This window comes from Xiphophorus couchianus, chromosome 2 (genome assembly GCF_001444195.1).
Source record: "Xiphophorus couchianus chromosome 2, X_couchianus-1.0, whole genome shotgun sequence".
Lineage (NCBI taxonomy): Eukaryota > Metazoa > Chordata > Actinopteri > Cyprinodontiformes > Poeciliidae > Xiphophorus > Xiphophorus couchianus.
The window spans coordinates 25,389,666-25,409,288 of NC_040229.1; the positions used below are offsets into that span (position 1 = coordinate 25,389,666).

The 19,623-nt window shown below is 37.3% G+C and overlaps 1 protein-coding gene across 14 annotated transcripts in view; it reads left to right on the forward strand.

The window, feature by feature from the left end:
• Nucleotides 1-18,728, forward strand: part of LOC114150140 (neuronal cell adhesion molecule-like) — a 98,693-nt gene extending 79,965 nt beyond the window's left edge. For 7 of the 14 annotated variants that reach the window (XM_028026399.1, XM_028026381.1, XM_028026427.1 and 4 more), the window contains 13 exons: nucleotides 794-991; nucleotides 1,722-1,792; nucleotides 1,988-2,210; nucleotides 2,366-2,481; nucleotides 3,918-4,122; nucleotides 4,451-4,573; nucleotides 4,963-5,139; nucleotides 7,542-7,601; nucleotides 8,622-8,741; nucleotides 10,786-10,944; nucleotides 12,679-12,810; nucleotides 13,104-13,182; nucleotides 15,912-18,728. In XM_028026399.1, the coding sequence (XP_027882200.1) occupies nucleotides 794-991; nucleotides 1,722-1,792; nucleotides 1,988-2,210; nucleotides 2,366-2,481; nucleotides 3,918-4,122; nucleotides 4,451-4,573; nucleotides 4,963-5,139; nucleotides 7,542-7,601; nucleotides 8,622-8,741; nucleotides 10,786-10,944; nucleotides 12,679-12,810; nucleotides 13,104-13,182; nucleotides 15,912-16,158 (1,910 nt within the window). In that variant the 3' untranslated portion in view covers nucleotides 16,159-18,728. The remainder of the gene's footprint in view (nucleotides 1-793; nucleotides 992-1,721; nucleotides 1,793-1,987; nucleotides 2,211-2,365; nucleotides 2,482-3,917; nucleotides 4,123-4,450; nucleotides 4,574-4,962; nucleotides 5,140-7,541; nucleotides 7,602-8,621; nucleotides 8,742-10,785; nucleotides 10,945-12,678; nucleotides 12,811-13,103; nucleotides 13,183-15,911) is intronic. The other 7 variants (XM_028026463.1, XM_028026495.1, XM_028026472.1 and 4 more) reach the window with 4 other exon arrangements.
• The last annotated feature ends 895 nt before the right edge of the window (nucleotides 18,729-19,623 follow it).

Sequence of the window (19,623 nt, forward strand, 5' to 3'; positions counted from 1 at the left end):
TAAAAACGTAACTTTTAATGTAACTTAGTTACTTTCCAAATCAAGTAATCAGTAATCTAACTAAGTTACTTTTTCAAGGAGTAATCAGCAATCCGATTAAAGTTACTTTTTCAAAGTAACTACGCCATCACTGGTCTTTATACATCTGTCTCTGTGTGTTTTATTTGACCTGCTTTTAATATTTGTTATGCTTATTGACTAGTCCCAAACTCCTTTTTTTCATAAACATCAGATAGATTTATAGGCTGAGGGACATTGGCTAAGTGTGGATCAGATTTACTAGTTATTAAGTAATAATGTTTTTAGTGTTTTGTTACTCACAAGTTTGTGTTATTGGTTGGATGAAGCCATTTTGCCTTGTTACTTTGTTCCCTTTTTCTGTTTTTCTGAGTAAGATAAAATAGCTTTCACTGATTTATAACTAATTGTAAATGGAATTTTGTAAATAAAATAGAAAAAAATATTGAAATTGTACCAAACGGCTATCAATTAATATTCATCCCTTGAAGTCAGTGAAAAAATCCCTTTCCCAAATCTGTTCACTGAACTGAACATAACAATCTTGTAATACACGGGCTGGTGTTTGACCTTGTTTACTGTGTTAAAATGCTCAGCATGTTGCAAACACTCATCTTTAATGAAAACCTTGCCAAAATCCACAGTTTAATTGCAGATTCAGTGTGTGCTTGGTGGCTTTTTGAGTTCAAGTGGCATGAGAGTATTAATCCCATTATGCAAATATGTGGCCAAGCACGGTTAAAAAGTGTAAAATGATTGTCTTTTTGAAATGCAGAATTTGTAATCCAGTATGAAGACTCGCTGCACCACCAAGGTCACTGGCATGACATTGCACGGGTTCCCGGGACCAAGACAACGGCTCACCTCAAGCTTTCACCATATGTCCACTACACATTCAGAGTGTTGGCCCGTAACGCTGTGGGTCTGAGCGAGCCTAGCAGCACATCTCGAATGTATAAAACTGAGCCTGCAGGTACGGAGCCAGCTGTTATAAATGCTATTCAGTTTTGCACCAAAACATTAATAATTGAAACCATGACAACAGGTTGCTTCCCCTAAACTTATATATAGCTTTCCCCAAACTTAGATGTTTGGGAAATGTTTCTGAGTACTTTCTTGGAATCTGAAATTACTTTCTGGGTTCTATTAGGTACTATTATTTCACCTAATAGAACCCAGATTGTGGATTTGTTTATTAACTTTTTGATAACTTGCCAGATACTTTACTCAAATGTAGAGATTATTTTCTATAACAAAACATTTTTTTCCCCAGAATGTATATATTTATCTAAAAGATTTACCAAATAACTTTCATGAAACTTTCATGAAACTTGCTGGTTACAGTTCAAGACGCTATAGGTTACTTTCTCAAGACCTACTAGGTACATTCCCAGATCTCTGAAGTCTTTTTTTCTGCTTAATGCCATTCTGTAAGTTCCATAAAACGTAGCTACCAGGAAGTACAAGGAAAGTACCACATACACTTTGGAAAGTAAACTGATTATGTAAAAGTTGTGTTATGTATAATTTGTTAGTGTAACCAACACGTGAGTTCAGTTACAATTTAGTTCCTCTATTTCAAAAGTCTCCAAAATCAACAAGAAATTCTCATTGTCAAAATAATAATAATAACAAAATAACCAGTTTAAATGTAAAATTGGCTATTTTTCTGGAATTTGTTGATTTTTCTTTTCTGTCTTCAGCTCCTGACCAGAACCCAAAAAATGTACGTGGATCTGGAAATAAACATAACAATCTTGTTATCACCTGGGAGGTAATCTCTATATGTTTAACCATTCTGAATTTGATCAATTACAGATGTGTTATTGCAAAGAGTACCATAACCAGCATTTGTGCATCAGAGCTTAATTAGATTTTTGTTCATACTTATTTACTTCAGTGTAATGTAGTGCAGTACACCTCCAAAGAAGCAGCGTCTAATGAATATGTTAAATTTCTCTTTCTCCAGCCTCTATCAGGCCTTCAGTCCAACGGTCCTGGGCTTTATTATAAAGTGAGTTGGAGGCAGAAGAGGCCAGGCAGCGACTGGATAACAGCCACTACCAACAACTCCATGTATACTGTATCTGAAATACCCACATTTAGTCCATTTGAGATAAAGGTTCAGGCTGTAAACAACCATGGGGATGGACCAGACCCCACTGTTGCTATCGGCTACTCAGGAGAAGATTGTGAGTCCACCTTAACCTTTTAAGGCCTTTAAGTTCTTACAAAAAAGACTGTTAGAGCCGGAGGCGATGTATTTGGTTGCAGACCCTGTAACATTTCACTCTGGCCTTTTGGTTGTAGCCTGTTCTAATGTTATGTATCTTTTTTAACTCTACAGTGCCAGCAGCAGCTCCAGCAAATGTTCAGGCTGTAGTGCTAAACAGCACCTTGGCTCGGGTACGCTGGGACCCTGTGCCTCCTCATTTAATACGAGGGCAGATCCAAGGATACAAGGTACAGAATTTTGATAAGCATGTTGAATAACAAGCCGATTCATCTAATGAAATGTAAATGGTAATCTACACATCTTTGGGTGAAAGATACGTGTGTAATTCCTCTCCTGTTGACAAATACAAAGTTGTCCCAGTTGAAGCTTCAAGGTATACAACAATATTGTTACTTTAATGATAAAACGTCCATTTAACACACTAGTGAATTTGCACTGAAATTAATGTCATCAAAGTTGCAGTTGGTGACTTTTATAGAAAGTCTTTTTACATATTGTTAAAACTGTCACTATGTTGTGACAATATAATATGAGTCTTTAAAAAAATCAATCTTACTTCAGGTCAGTTGACTCCTTTTCAAAGTTGACAAAACATCCCCAAGGTGAGTACCGTAAGTTGACAACTGTGCCACTCAGTTCCACAAAAAATAAAAAATAAAATCAAACACCAAATGACCGTAACTTCTAAATTACAAATATTGAATTATCAAAATGACCAGAAATGGGCAAAATAATAATAATAATAATAATAATAATAGTAATAATAATAATAATAATAGAGAATGGAATTCATTTCTAAACACTTCAATGATACGACTTACAGACAACTTTAATCTTGAGCCTTTGACAAGATATATGTTCAGTGCATAGCCCCTTATGGGATTTGTTTTTTTATTATTATTTTATTTTGCGTTGCCGCATTGCATTCCTTCACAATAAATATTGGTTTCCCTCACAATCTATATGGAAAATAGACGCCTTAGTCTATTTTCCATATAGCCATAGTGATAACAAACGTCAGTTTAAAATTGCAGCTATACAATATGAAAATGGCTACCAACACAAAAAAACTCCACAATCTATACTGTCACATGGTGATATTACCTCATGAAAATATGTTTAAATTTGTTTATGTTTATGTCAAGTAGAGCAGGGTAGTAGGGTAGGGTAGAGTAGTAGCCCATAGGTTTGTGGTGTGTTTGTATCCTAAGGAAAAAGATATAACATCTCAAATGAAATATAAAGATACATGGAAAAACCTTACAAAAACCTTATATTGTAGCAGCAACACTTTCAGTTCTCAAGGTCTCATCAATTGGCTAGTAAATACATTATTGCAAGGGGACGTAAAAGTGTTGAGTGGGAATGCAAAATTTTTGTGAGGGAATGCAACATAGATAAATTAGTTTATGTCCCATTGGGGGCTTTGTAGTTAGAAACTACACCTTAGTGTGATATTTGTGGACAAAGGACAGATCTCGCTTAATATATTTTTTTATTCCCTAGTGCATTCATCCATTGTCTACACCCGATTATCTGTATAGTTTTAACTTTAAAAAAAAGTGTATTTTGGATACAAAAATTACAGGAATAACACCCTTGCTCAACATGTATGCACAAATGACACAGATGAAGCTTCTGCATTTGACGCTGTTTGTTGCAGGTTCATTACTCGAGGACACACAGCCTTCATAAACACAACCCCCATCACACAGAGAAGCGCATGCTCACCTTTAGTGGGAACCACAGCCAAGGCCTGCTGCCCGGGTTGCACCCGTTCAGCCACTATTCTTTTTATGTAAGCGTCTTCAATAAGAAAGGAGAGGGTCCCAAAAGTGAAAAGCAGGAGTTTAAGACACCTGAAGGAGGTATGACATTTAAACTTTAAAACTATTGATATGTACATTTTTAAGTCTTATGAAAAAATGTCAAATGCATGACTATGCTAATGTTTTACCTCCTGAATTTAAAGGAACAGAAAGGAGAGTTTAGTACCATCTAGTGGGGAATTACTAAATTGCATTTGTATGAGATGGTTGGAGAAATGTATTTATATTTATGTTAACCTTTTTACTATTCTGTCTGATATAAACTGGACATCATCTCATTGCCTCTTTCCCTTCACTGGTTTCTCTTACATTAATCAGATTTTCTGTCACGGACTTGTGTTCACTCATTGTTGATGCTTTTCTGCAGAGCCTGGGCCACCCGCCTCGCTGTCTGTCACAAACCCAAGCCTAGATTCTCTAACCCTCGAATGGAGTCCTCCTCATGAACATAATGGGCACATCACTGGCTACAACCTTAAATATCAGCCAGGTGAGAAGTTTTGTTTTTCTTGACAGACAGCAAGCGAGATTTTAAATCTATGTTATGTGAACATCATCTTCTGTCATCTAGTGCATAGCCTTGTAAGCCATTCTTTTTCATGGCTTAATCAGTAATATAGGAGAAGCTTAAAGTAGCTTAACTGCATTTAAATGTTCTTACAATTACAACAACATAAGTTAACAAATCAACTCTGGTCACTCCCAACTTCTGTTTCTGAACCCTACTCCTCTGTTATCCAAATCTTTCCATTTTCACCCTTTTTATTATTGATACTCCATCTGCAACCCCTCACCCTCCTCCTATTGCTACACAACTTCCTGTTTTCCAACTTCCTTCTCCATCCCATCATTGTCGTCATCCGTCCCTCACCCCTGTAGTCAATAACTCCAATGAACTTGGCCCAGAAGAGGAACTGGCCCTGGCTTCCAATGAGACCTCAGTCACTTTGCAAAACCTCAAGTACAGCCCACGCTACAAGTTTTATTTGAATGCGAGAACAAGCGTTGGAGCGGGCCCAGCCATTTCTCAGGAAGCTGTCGTCAAGCAGGATGAAGGTAAGTCATCAAAGGCAGACAAGTGTAAAACATGGAGCGTGTGGTATTTAAGATGACTAATAGCTAACATTTCTAAATTGTTCTTGGATGACCTTTAAACGAGACATCAAAAAGCATTAAAAATAATCCCTATTTAAAAGAAACGGTTGACAATTATAGATATAGATATCGGTCAAATAGAAACCTGCAGATACATCTCCTATGTAATTGTACTTATTTAAGATAAATATGTCTGGAAGTTTCGTAATCTGCATTATCTTTAATCTGGAGCAGGGGAACTAAAAAAAGAAGCAGCATGTAAGGAATGTGATAGCACCCACAAACTTCAGACCTTTGTTTTGAAGCACGTTGCTATGGAAACGGTGATCAATTTAGAGGGGAATTGTAAATTACTTGGAGGCTACGCCCTGGAGCACAAACTAATTAGATTATAATTCATGAAATAAACATTGTGCGTTATTGAAAATATCGACTGAAACAAACACATTAGGAAAATGTTTCTAAAGGTCATCAATTATGTGAGATGAAAGACCATTCAGTCTCGGCCTACTTTTGACACGTAAGCTTTTTTTAATTCACAATCTCCTTCAGAAAACAGCTGAATTCAAAAAATAATGTTTTCTAAATCAAGACTGGAAGAGTTTCCTGACATGATTTAATGGTAACTGCTTTGCTATTGAAGCTTGTGTCTTCTGTTATGTGTACATTTAGTTTTAATATATTTTTCATTGTGAAGGAGCTTTTGTTCTATTGCTAGGCGTTTTGTCTGACAGAAAAGGTTACCTTGTTCAGGTTAAAGTCAATTGGCAAGACAGCAGCAACTTGCAGAAAAAAAACGTTCTTTTGAAATGTGAAAATGTTTGACTTTTGTCCTTAAAAATCTTAAACAGCTCAGCTAGAAGTAAAACATCTCATTTACAGTTGTGATCAGAAGTTTATATCTGCTCATTCTGGCCAGGAGTTTTAAGTTTATTTTGAGCTTTAAATTAGTTATTTGACATTTTTCAAGGATTGCACAACAATGGTCTATTATTAAAGAAATGCATGTTCCATTATCCTTTATAGCAAGAGTTACAATTTATTTAAAATTTCTACTTTACACAGGATCAGAATTACACATATACAGTAGGGTTAAATATATACACACATTTACCTAAATCTTTAAGTAAGGTGTGTCGAAGGTTGCCAATGCCAGGGGCTGTTAACCTCTGGTTTGTAATAGTAATTGATTGCAGTTGGTGTTTTTCCTTGTTAGCGTAAGATGGATTTGTTTGCAGTCATTTGACTAACGAGAGCTCAATATTTATTGTACATCACCATAGACTGAGAAGATGCTGACCAGGAAACAAGTACATCAAGTAAAATGGACACTTGCTTGACTTAAATTTGCAGCTGTCTAAATCAGCAAGTTAAATAACTTCTGCAGGAACGTTTTATGGCCATATGGGAGTATTTTGATACTTTGACACACTATATGTTTAGAAAAAATTTTACGCACATAGGTGGTTAACAACTAGGATATAACTGGGTGACATTTACTTGATAGTCATGCATGGATCATGGATGTAAACATTTGATAACAGCTGTGCAAACATTTGAGATGATTGGCTTTTTTTCATATACTGAAGATGTATATTGTATATTCATATAAAATAATTACCTCAATGATACAAGTGAACGGACCCTTCTCGACCCGTTGCCTCATCATATTTTTGTTGGTTCAAAGAAAACTATCAACATCTAAGTATTTTACTTTAATTTTAGGTGTCTGCATTGCACTGTTGGTTCTACTTGTTTCCATGTTTTTCTCCTTAGATTCAGTTTCACATTTATCCAATAAACCTCATGTTGATACCCTTGAATTGAAAATATTTCTCTGATACAAAAGTGAGAAAAGCAGAGTGATGAGTGGTGAGCTTATTGTAGCTCACCTATTATTTTCTGTGTGTATTTGTTTCTTCAACCTGTAGCATCAAATGTTAACAGATGTGTATATCTAGGTGGAGAACATACTGCATGCATGCTGCTTATCTCTGAGGACTTCCACCTTTTCTCTTCTCTGTCCTTTATCCACCTAAATGTTTGAGTTCACAGCCACATAGACAAAGATGCTGTTTGACATGTGCCTTTTCAGTTTCACCTGATAAAACAGGATCAGACTTTATTAGAGTGGCATGCTGCTTTTCTTCTGATTTGCTGTCAACAACTTTGACCCTCTTGTACTTTTTGCACGGTGGATGTTGGTTGTGCTTCCTGCTGCATGGCGAGGTTTTTCCTTGCATGCTAATGAACTCTGTGCTTTGTGGATAATGACTGTGTGTCTGCTGTGTCTCCCTGTTTTTGTTTCCTTTGCATGTGTTTGGGTGTGGGTCCGTATTTTATCCTCTTGGTGTTGTTTGCAGGAGGCACCCAAACCTCTCATCCCGTTGCAGGGTTTCCTCCACGCCGTCCGAACCACAAGGGTACAGACTATGCTGAGATCTTAGTAAACTACATGTTGGATTAGATGATTATGAGTTTGATTGTGAACTCCGTTTTTGATGGTTTATTGCCCCAGCCAGTGCTGTTGTGCACTTCTGTATGGGTCAAGGCATACATGTCACAGAATTACAAGTGCCTCTTCAAAAATGAGAAAACCATCAACAAGTTAAATCTATTTGAGCCATTTATTCCAAGTGAAACTCCTGTATACAACTGGTATCAGACATTTACATGTTATGTACAGAGAGAAACATATTCCACACATTTTTTGGGGATTAAGATCAGGGATTAGTGATTGCCACTTTACACATTGACATTGTTGTTCTTAATTTAACGGACTGCTTAGGGTCATCAAAAATGCATAATTCCAGCTGGCATCTAATGTTTAACTTCTGAGGCAATGCGTTCTGATGCTGCCTAAATAATTGTACACTATATTATCACCTCATGATGTCAAACATGTCGTTAAGTGAGCTATGCCCTTCTGCAGCAAAATACTCTACAGTAAAGCTGCCGCTCCAGTTTGGATTATGTTCTCAATCTATCAAGCTTCTCCCTAATTCCTCAAAGTGCAACCATAATTGTTTTGTCTAACATTTCAACTTTAGCTGAATCACTTTTTTCCAACAATGAAAAGTGCATGATCACAGTATGTTGAAGCGTTAACAGTCTCCTCCTTGATTGTGCACATGACATTTCTGTATTGATAACCCCTTTTTTATGTGTCTTGTGTAATATTCTGATTTTCTAATGAAACATTTTTCATTAGCTCTAAGTTTCCAGAAATAAACACTAGACATGGATCAAACTATGTTTAGTAAATCTATGCAACACATGAGTTTTGTTTTTTAACGCCATTGTGGAAATAGACTTGTTGATGATATTCTAATTTATTAAGATGAACTTGTATAATCAGGACAGAGCAATTGATTGCCATTTGTTGGATTTCCCATTGCCCCACAAGCCAGCTTTGATGTTTGTCTCTTTTCTTGTGTGCTCAGCCCGGCCTGTGAGTCTTTTTGCGAATGTTAGCTCCTCGGTTGAAGAAGATGGGGCCCTGATCACTTGGGAGTACTGGGGCCCAGAGAAAAATGTTTATGTAGAGTACATTGCAGAAAACAGTAAGAAAAATCACCTCATTGATATTTCTCTCAGCTTCAGGCATGGGTGGCAAGAGACTCCTACTTCATTACTGGCTTCAGCAGGTGATTAAAAATATCGGCAGTCATGTTAACGCTGGGTTCTGCCAGGGAAGACTCTGATTTAATAAATTAAGTTTTCCGTGATTGGATTCTGAATTGCTCAATGCTGGAATTGGCTGGAGTTCTCATTTCCAGTCATAACACTGACAGAATTTATGAGTAAAATCTGACAAAAAGCAGCACTTCCTGTCATCTTTATACCCACAGAGGTTGACGAAAGTGCTTTCAATTGCATATTTCTACCTGCGGTGAGGTTAAAAGCTCTGTGGTATGACTCTCTCACACCTATTGTTTCAATCATTCAGTTAGGAAATGTCATCATAATAATATCCACCTAATTCAAAAAACTCAATTCAGTGATCATCAGTCATGACACATTTCACTTTTAGCTCATTCCCACTTGTTTGGTGGCCCTGACAGCTCATATGCAGGTAAACAGATAAAACACTGCAACACTTCTGAGGCTTTCAGTGGACAAGTCAGAGTGAGATTTCTATCTCAGCGACAGCATAGCTGTGAAATCACTGAACAGAGTGACATAGAAATAGATCTTTTATTTCTTTATCTGAAGGTCTGAACATTAAGTGTTTTCTCTAGCGGGTGTTTTTATGTGTCAGATCATAGGATTGCCACACCATTTTTTGTGGCTTGGAGTGCACAATAGCCTTAAAAAAAAGAGTAATAACAAAATACCTTTTGAGCCTAGAAGTACTTTTGTAACCTTCAAAAGCGCGTGAATACCTCTTGAACTTTTTAATATTTTGTCATAATATGATACCTGTGGAGTGAAAGGAAAGTGAAAGGCAGTTTTGCACATTTTTCTAAAACTATAAATCTGAAAAGTATGTCGTCCATTTTTATTCAGCTCCCTGAATAATTACTTTTTAAAACAACCTTTGGCTGTAAGTCATTTGTGGTATGTCTACCACCTTGGTAAGGTGCATGCGCAATATTTGCACATTAGCAGTAGAGTTAATTGTCAGTGAGATTGTATGCAGATTGTCTGCGAACGCCACTTTTCAATTGCTGTGATTTTAATTGAATTCATGCCTGGATTGACTGGGTCATTTCAACAGATGATTGTGCTTAAAGCAGTCCATTGTACCTCTGGGTTGTTGCCTTACTGTAGGCAAATCGCCACTCTTTTCTCAGGTCTTTTGCTGTCTCCAATAGGTTTTCTCCCAGACTTTTCCTGTGTTTATCATCAAGCAAACACAGGATGAGGCGGTCACCCCTATGTTTAGGGTGATCTGCACCTTTTTCGGCCACACGAGGTATTTAGCATGTCGGCCAAAGATTAGGGTGAATTTTGGTGTGATCTGGCCAGAGCACCTTCTTCCACATGCTTGTTTTGCCTTTGATGTGGCTTTTCTATGAGTATTTCTAATTGCCACTGTGTACAGCTGTGATAACAAAAAAATGGTATATTGTGACAGTTTGGTTCGATTCTGCAGTGTGTGGTCCAGAGGGGATTTGGGTGGTTTTGACCAAATTTTGGAGCAGATAAACAAGACCAAATGATCATGGGTATTATGACAATTTATCATAAATGAAAGCAAATGAAAACCAGAATATGTTTGAATATTTTCTATGTGGCAGACATCTTTGCTGTTTATGTCTCCCTAGATTATTGTGTTTTTCTAATTAAAATATGTTCTGAACAACAAGCAGCTGTTCTGAACCAAGCTGGTTTCCTTTTAGTTATTTTTAGGCAGCACTAATTGTCAACAGTTTTTTTTTTTCAGTGTGCATGGGCTTGTTGAAGTGCATTGAGCTACCAGGGTCACCGCAATCATTTATTCAAAGCCTAAATTGATTTTTTCCCCTACTCCTGGAATATATAAAATTGCCTGCAGAGTAAGGCCGTATAAGTAGTTCCCATTGTTTCACCATCTCCATGGACCATTGAAAGCTCTGTTCGCTCCCTCAAACATACCTCTCTCCGTCGACGTCCCTCCTGCAGGTGAAGGTGAAGAGGAGTGGCAAAAAGAGCTTGTGAACGGCTCTCAGAACGTTAAGCTGAAAGGTCTAAAGGTGGGCCTCTCCTATAGGGTGCGTGTAGTGGCCAAGGGTCACCACGAGCAGCCGCTCCAGTCCGAGGAGCTGTTTGTCACGGTCCCAGGTGAGGCGCGTCCTGGGGTGTAGCCTCCGTCTTGACCTGGCCGAGTCAGGCCTCATAACGTCACTTGTGTAAAGTATCTAGTAGTTTGTACCATTCTACCATTGCAAAGTTGAGTTTGTTTTAGCTGAAATGTTGCTATTAGGGGTGTAACGAGATCTTGTGGTATTAAAACACTGCAATCCTTCTCATAAAGTTGAAATCATTTTTGCAAAGTACAATGTAGCTGTCAGTGCTTTCCCTGGTGAAGTAAATATAAGCTGTTTTATCAGACAGGAAGCTGGGTGCCTTAAACTTGACTACAATGAAGCCCAAAATTCTCCTGGCGTATTTAGAGTCAAGTGATTTTGTAATTTTACCTACGTGTTCTTTCTCACTAGAAGAAATATTAATGTTGAGCCAACCGGAGTCCTGACTTGACTCTGATAGAGAATCTGTGGAGGCAGTTAAAGATTAGGGTGATGGTAAGGAGGCCGTCTAACCTCAAAGACAAAATAAATCCTCAAAATCAAAGTGGAAACATGCAAAAAATCTTTCAAGGGTCATAAGACGGATTTGATGCCAGAATTAATCTATTCATTATGCAAAAGGCTTTACATAGCTTTCAAATTTCAGATCTCCTAATTTTGTTAACATTTCTACAGTGGCTTACTACTTCTACTTACTTTTTTAGCAGAAAGAAACTTCTTGGTTGAGTGAGAGGGATTTTAAATCTAAATCTGCCTGACTTGTGAATAATTTTTGGGCTTAGCTGTTGGTTTGAGATTCAGAAGAACAGAAGTGCTTCTTGATTTGCTTTGCTTTGTTGAAGGAGTCAACTAATAAAGACCTCTCTGGCTGCCATACGACTATTTGTAAAAAAAAACAAAAAGCCTCTCTGCATTTTAATTGTTTATCTGTCATTCTTTTTCTGTAGCTGGTAGACAAAAGAAACAGTGATAGGACTGAGAGTAACTATGAACTATTTTTAACATGATTCAAAATCTGAGTCTAGCTAGCAATTAGCTGCTGGCAACTCAGCTAATTGCAAATCTAATTACCTATTTCAGGTTTTTGATGTTTTCAAAATGCTTAATCTGGATAAATTTGAGCTGACTTTATAATAATCTCAACAGAGATATTTTATAATATGTGAAACTTTAGCTCGATTTGTAAAAACAAGAAAATGTGGAACAAAAGTTTTTTCTTCTTTTCATTGTGAATCTCCTGAACTGATGTATCGTTACACCCCTAGTCGCTGCAGTGTAACAAACATGCAGATATATAATGTTTAAGAGTTTGCATGACCTTTGGGTTTTAAATTTTTGCACTTTGTATATTAATCTCATTCTGTAGATATGCAGATAACAAAAAACAAACAATATTCTAATATAGATTATTTTGAGTATAGCATTATAATTTCCAACCTAGACTAGAACAAAACTTGTATGATGGTCAGTGACTGTAGGCGTGTGTGTTTGTGTGTGTAATTGTCACTAAATGTAAAATTATTTTGCAACATTTCTAATGCAGTTCATCTTATTCTTAAATTAATACAGAAGATTTCCTGCTCATCTAACACAATTTGTAAAAAGTGATATTATGGTTCACTCATGAACTGAAATGACTAACTGATGGCTGCCAAAACAATGTAAGGCCATTTCAGCACATCATCGGAGGAAGACTTTCCTCATCACTGAAAAGACTGTAGAAATATTGCATTTACAATTATCGCATTATCTCTCCATCTCTGGCCAGCTGTGACGAGCAGACAGGTAGACATCGCCACTCAGGGATGGTTCATTGGCCTCATGTGCGCCATCGCCCTGCTCATCCTGATCCTTCTCATTATCTGCTTCATTCAGAGGAATAAAGGAGGAAAATACCCCGGTGAGTCACTGCACAAACAAACCCAATGCGCAGTGTTTTCAGCTATCTTTGGAAGCTGTCAGAAATAACTTTTTTTTGGAGAGTTTTGCTCTCAAAATGAGGGATATTTCTACTGTTGTGTGAATGTTGGTTACTGTATTATGTTACTGATTCCTTTTCTGTTTGGAAATTATTTCATATTGGCACATTTTTCTACATTTCACAACAAGCATTCAGCTAAAGAACATGACACAAGTACAGAAGTGTTATTGCAAATATTGAGAAAGCCTACATTTCTTTGTTTATGTCCCCAGTCAAAGAAAAGGAGGATGCACACACAGACCCGGAGTTCCAGCCAATGAAAGATGATGACTGTACTTTTGTGGAATACAGGTGAGAGAACGTGCTCTTGCTGCTGGATCCCTCATGCCCCCAAAGTCCACTTCTGGCCCACTTCCTTCCTCTTCCCAGCCCTTACAGCTGACAATAACCCATTCAAACCCACCGATATCAGTCACAGCATCAAGAGGAAGGCAACCGGTTTGAGCTTCTGCCAGGATTCTTAATGGGTCGGAGATGTCTTGGAGGCGTCTCGTGTTGGACTGGTGTGTCTGCTGGACATCACACTGTGATGCCATGTAGGGATCAGGAATCTTCAGGTTTAATTGATTTCAAATTTTATTATGTCAAAGGTTTAGAAATGACTGTTACAAGAGATGCATAGTACAAGCAATCATTAACTCTCATCCCAACTAATAAGCTAATAACAAGCATTTTGCCGACAGTAAATATAGTGTTAACACTTTGCCTAACCTTCTGGATGTTCTCCAGCTATGTTTGTTAGCCTCCTTCATCTGGGCTGCATCTCCAATAGTATGCTGAAAAAAAAAGACAAAAAAGAAGCACTTTAAATCTGTACATGTAACGTTTTTGAATATTGTTTTTTAAAAGTCAATTTATAAGATAGTCTTGATTTTATATTTTGTATTCTATTCCTTTTTGTATGTAGATATAAATATGTTTGATGGATTTTATGCATGGGTATTCAACATTCTGCTCCAGGGAATAATATGTTGAATGGATTTATCGATTATATATAGATATAGTATATTGTATAACTGCATATGATCTGATGTGGCATTTTAAGCATGTCTGAAGACTGAATAGGCTGTTTAATTGTGCTACTGACAGATTGTCGCCCGGTTTTTAAATTGTATTACATTTTAAGCCTAAAGTTGTTGGTTCCCCATTTCTTATTTATTAAATTCATAAAAAGATCAAAATCAGCAGTACTGGAGGCAATGTTTAAGTTGATCCCAATACTTTTTTTGCTATCTTGATGACAAAGTTACATCAATCTCTGAAACACGTCAAGATATTGTTATTTCTTTTTGAACTTGTTACATCTTTTTTAACTGCAGAGTATATCACATTACCTTTACAACAACTGCTTGTGGGAATTATAATGTTCAGTAGAGATAGTTGAGAAGACTCTAGCTTTGGTGTGAGTTCATTCGGCAAAAGCTTGCATCCAAATATCTCCCGTAAGAAGAGGTAAATCAGGTGTAATGCTGTCTAAGAGCAGTATTTTGGAGACATAACAACCGGGCACATTGGTCAGACATTTAAAAGCAATGGGGAGTCCTGACTCTATTTTGAGTGGCTGCTTGTGACAACACTGGAACTGAAAAATCAAAAATGTAAGTGTTTGTATTAAACTTGCAAACAGTTGCTTCATGGAAATGTTAACATTATTGATCTGCTTTAATAAAAGTAAAATAGGACTGAAAGTTATTTATGTTTTATGCTTTCAAGATGTTTAGGTTTTATGAAATAGAAATATAATCAAATATAACGTCCAAGCTCTATAATTTGTAGTGCCACCAGTACAAGATGGTTTCGAACTTTTTATTGCTAAAGGAAAATGCCAACTGTCCATTGTATTAATAGAGAAAGAGGAACACAACAATGGATGCAAACGAAAAGAGAGATTTATTGGACAAACCACGTTGCAAAGTAACATAGTGCCTTTGTTAGAGAACTTTTTCCTTTCATCCTGTTTCGTTTTATTCAGCGGAAACCTTACAATATGTCAATAAAAGGCATAACCTAACTCACCCGAGCTGTTTTTGGTTGTAGAACAACTAGTTTCTGTTTAAGACATCATTTCGTTCCTCACTAATGTGAAAATAGTAAACTCTCCTAAGTGTGTGTGTGTGTGTTTAGTAGTGAACCAGTGTGTAGGAATGTCTGTCTATGTGGGATTTCAGTGAGATGTCCTGATTTGATCTCCGGGGTTGTGGGTCTCAGTGAAGGTAAGAGTGGTGATGGTGTCGGTGGGGGTTGTTTGAGGTCAGTGGAAGTCACTGTGGAGAAAAGCGCCTGCCGTCATCAATTTTAATATTCACTCATAAAGCCTTGATCATGCTCAGCGTAGCAAGTTTTCTACATCAATATGGCCTCTGCTCTGACACTCTGTAAATGTTTTATGCTTACAGATTATAATGTGCTGTGTTAAATTTGAAGAACATCGCGGCATTATGATGGCTTTATGAACGCATCTCATTGACGTTCAGCTCATTTAACCACGGAACGTTTCTGATGATCTGATTTCCAAAGAAAGCTTTCTTTGCAGATGTTTCATACATTGTGCCCGGGTTTGGGTTATTCTCATGCTCGCTTTGCAGGACGTGCATCTGAAGTCTTTGCTTTTCAAGTTTTATTCACCTCATCGTGCCGGAGCTTCTTGTTTTTCATCACAGGCTCTTGTCTTGGGATGGGGAATGCTCTCTTTGTCCCTCAGCACATTCACCACCTCACGTTTGGTTTCAAGGGGAATTTAGATAGAGTGTGTCGGCTCGAGCTTTATTCCCTGTTGCCTGATAGAAACCAATCAATCATAGCTTCTGTTTTTTTGTTGTTTTTTTTAGACGTGGAGCAAATCAAAATCAAAACTAAATCCAAATTGCTGCTTATTTTTTAAAAACTTTTGGCTTTTCACTCCTCAGGTGTGAGTCACAATTGGCCGTTTCATGCTCCATCTAAAAAAAAGTTACCACTAATCTTCTTGCATCTGCCACCTCATCTCACCTGTAACATTTGCATGTTATTTTCTCCTTCAGTGACAATGAGGACCATAAACTGGTAAAAGAGAGCCGCACGCCGTCTAACGGGACGGTTAAGAGAGACGACAGTGACGACAGCTTAGTTGACTACGGGGAAGGAGGAGACGGACAGTTCAACGAGGACGGCTCCTTTATTGGCCAGTATAGTGGAAAGAGTTCCAGCAGGGACAATGCCGAGGGTCCTGAGAGCTCAGGGGCCCCATCCCCGATTAACGCCATGAACTCCTTGAACTCTTTTGTGTAGCGGTGTAGTGTGCTCGCTGCATCCCGACAATCGCAGAATCTCCATTTAGCATGGGGCTTGGGGCTTGGGGCTTGGGGCTTTGGGGGGTCTCACGACTCTGCATGGCTTCATAATCACACACCTCTGAGGCACAAGAAACATAGAAAGACTGATTTTTTTTTTTCACTTGGAAATCTTCCTGACAACGTTGGGCTTAGTAGCTGAATTGTATGATACTGATTTGACAATACATGCTTTTACTTTAAGACATATATTATTAATACTTTGACATTAACTCATATTGCATCTTTCAATAGGCCTTACATGAGCAATGCAGTGCTTTTCTGGAATCCATATATTATGTTGGGTTTGACATTTTTTTTCACTGAAGCGGTGTTAAATGTCAACAGTAAGCAGCTAACATTCATATTTCCAACTGAGAACAGGACGTTGCCATGACATAGTGCACTGATATAATGCATGTGCTACAATAATTCAGTTTCCAAATGCATTTACAATCCCACTGGCAGGACATACACACCTGCTAGGCGTATAACCGAACCATACAGAGGGTGCATTTCCTTGCAAAAGTATTCATATCCCCCAGTTGTTTTTACGTTTTGTCACATTACAATGTCAAACTTATGTGTATTTTATTGGGATTTTATGTTACACAAAAACTGGTAATTGTGAGTGTATATAGTTGATAGAGACACGTTCATGATTTTCTCACTTTTTTTGCATTTTTGAGTCCGTGCTTTTTTGGATCACCTTTGGATCGTCCACAAGTATTTTGGGGCATGTCTGTATTAGAGGAAACTCAGATTAAGTTGAGAGCATCTGTAAACAGCAATTCGTAAGGTCTGGATATAGTTCTTTATTTGGATCCATCTTCCATCAGCTTCACTGTTCGTACAGTATGATACTGCCAGAGCTATGGATTTCTGGGATTCCTTAAGAGTTTGTATGTTCCTCTTGGCTCATTTTCTGATCAGTAGCTGCCTTGCCTACATTGTAGGTTGATGGCAATGAGAAGATGGAAATATGAGGTGTGCTATATTCTTTTTTTTTTCAAGTGATGTATTGAACAGTTCTCCAGGAAATGTTCAAAGCTTTGGATATTGTTTTCTGACCTAACCATGCTTTAAGCTTCTCCATGCCTTTATCCCAGGCCTTTCTGCTCTGTTCCTTGTATTTTATGATCCTGTTTGTTCATTAATGTTCTCTAGAAAACATGCAAACACTTAGATTTGTACAGAAATTAAATCTTCCTGAGATTTGGTGACGTGTAAATGTTGTACTGGTTTTTAATTGAGAACAAATGAACGCCACAGCCTTTTCCGTCAACTTCTCAATGATACATAGCTGTATGTTGATATATCATAAAATCTCCATAAAATATACTCAGGTCTGTGATTGTAAGATGAGAAGCAGCTCAAGGGGGGTGAATACTTTTTCAAATTGGGTGCTGACAGGTCCTCCTTTGTCACCTCTTTAATCTGCCCCTGCAAATGTAGAAATTGAAATGCAGCTTTGGATGTGTCATGCCATCTTTATATTATTTTTTTTCCCCCTGCATGTGACCTCCTGTTTTTTTTAGCTCAATCTGAAGATCAGATGTCAATGCTGAAGGTCCAGCAGCTTGGAGGGGTTCCTTCAGCAGGTAGTGCCTTTCTAAAGCAGAGACTCAGTTCTGAAAACTCTCATTGGAGTTTAATTACTAGAGTGAAGACAATAATGGGATTTGTAAGAGGCAGGTCCAAGGACAAAATACGGCACGTCATAAATTCACTCCTAATGATGCTTTGACATGCAGCTTTGTTTCTTTATTGGGATCGGATCGAAACATTGTTAAAGCTTGTTGTGGTGCATCAGAGATGCTATTGATTGTATTTCTTCAATGTTTAAATGTATATGGATTTGTGTGTGTGTGTGAGTGAGTGTTTGTGGATGCCTGACATTCAGTTTCATTGAGACAAGCGTTGTTCAAATGTACTAACTACACTTGAGGGCCTTTGGATGGAATCAAGATTTTCTTTTTCTTAACTTGCATCAAGTTTTATTTTTAAAACATTTAGTTGATGAGTATTTGACGACTGTGTAAATACATGAATTGATTGTACAGGGACAAGCAGAATATGAGTGGCATAATTGTGCATGATGTGGTTTTATTCGTTAATTTGACTATAATAAATATAGACAACTATAGACTTGTAGAGAATATATATACAGCCTCAAATGTTTCATTTTTTTATTATTATTATTGTTTCTGTGCAACTTGTAAATTGTAATTAACTAACGGGACTGAAATTTTCTTATGAATAATGTGTTTTTTTTGTTCTAATACTCATGGCATCATAATGCACAGGCTGATATTCTGATTTAAACTGGTTGTAATGGTTTCTATTGTACTCCTGTAGGAATTGATTCACTTTGTTTTCAAGCATCTCAGATGTTTTGTATTTTAGAGCCAGATTTGTACTAACAAATTATTTCATTTCAGCTATTTAAGTTTTTATTCTCTTCATTGCTGGTTTGACTTTCAGTCTACGGAAAATATGATGCATAAATAAATCATCTGATTTAAATTGTCTGACTGAAACTTCCTTGAGTGAAGTGAACAACTTTAATCGATCTAGAGACACATATTATATCCATAAATAACCCATTCTGTAAAACATGATTTTGCTCTATTCATTACTACCACAGAAACTGCGTAGTTTTCAATAGCTATGAATAAAGAAAGTATATGATAATCAAACAACTTTGCAGCCTGGCAATAGCACATTTATTTTAGAATCATAATTTGTTTTTGTTCATAAGTACCCAGAAATGTTGCCAAGTACCATTACTCACAACTACTACAGTAGAGAACTTGTTGAGCTTTAAAAATATTAATTATACAGCCAAGAAGACATTTTTCAGAACCTTTCTATGACAGCATAAAAACCCACCTATCTGAAATAACTTCAGACAGTTTTTGGCAACTATGATTGTTCTTTTTATATGCTTTTGATCATTGATTCAGTTGAATTGTGGATTAAAAAAAGATGGACGTTTTTGGCAACATATTTTGCACCAATCCTTGCCAACAAGTGATATCTTCACTCTTTTACATTTGTTACTAGCTAATCAGCTTTTCCTGATCAAAGGGTCTCAAAAGTAAAATTTTTTAATCTTTCCATATAGTTTTCCTGGCTCATCAGATCAAAAGACACATCTTTACAGAATTACAACTTTTAAAGCTGCAGTATGTATGGTAACTCTCATAAAAACCTTTTTTTTTTTTTTTTTTTGCATATGTGTTAAAACTGTCAACATGTCATGGCGGTGTAGCATGACACAGATGGTCTGTGAAAAGATTGACCTCCTCCACCTCCTCCCAGTGCTGCTACACACCGCTCCTGGTCAAAAGCAACCAATCAGAGCCAGGACGCCACTGCCCCTCCTTGGAAAGACTCCACTGAAGACCAAGAACAACCCACA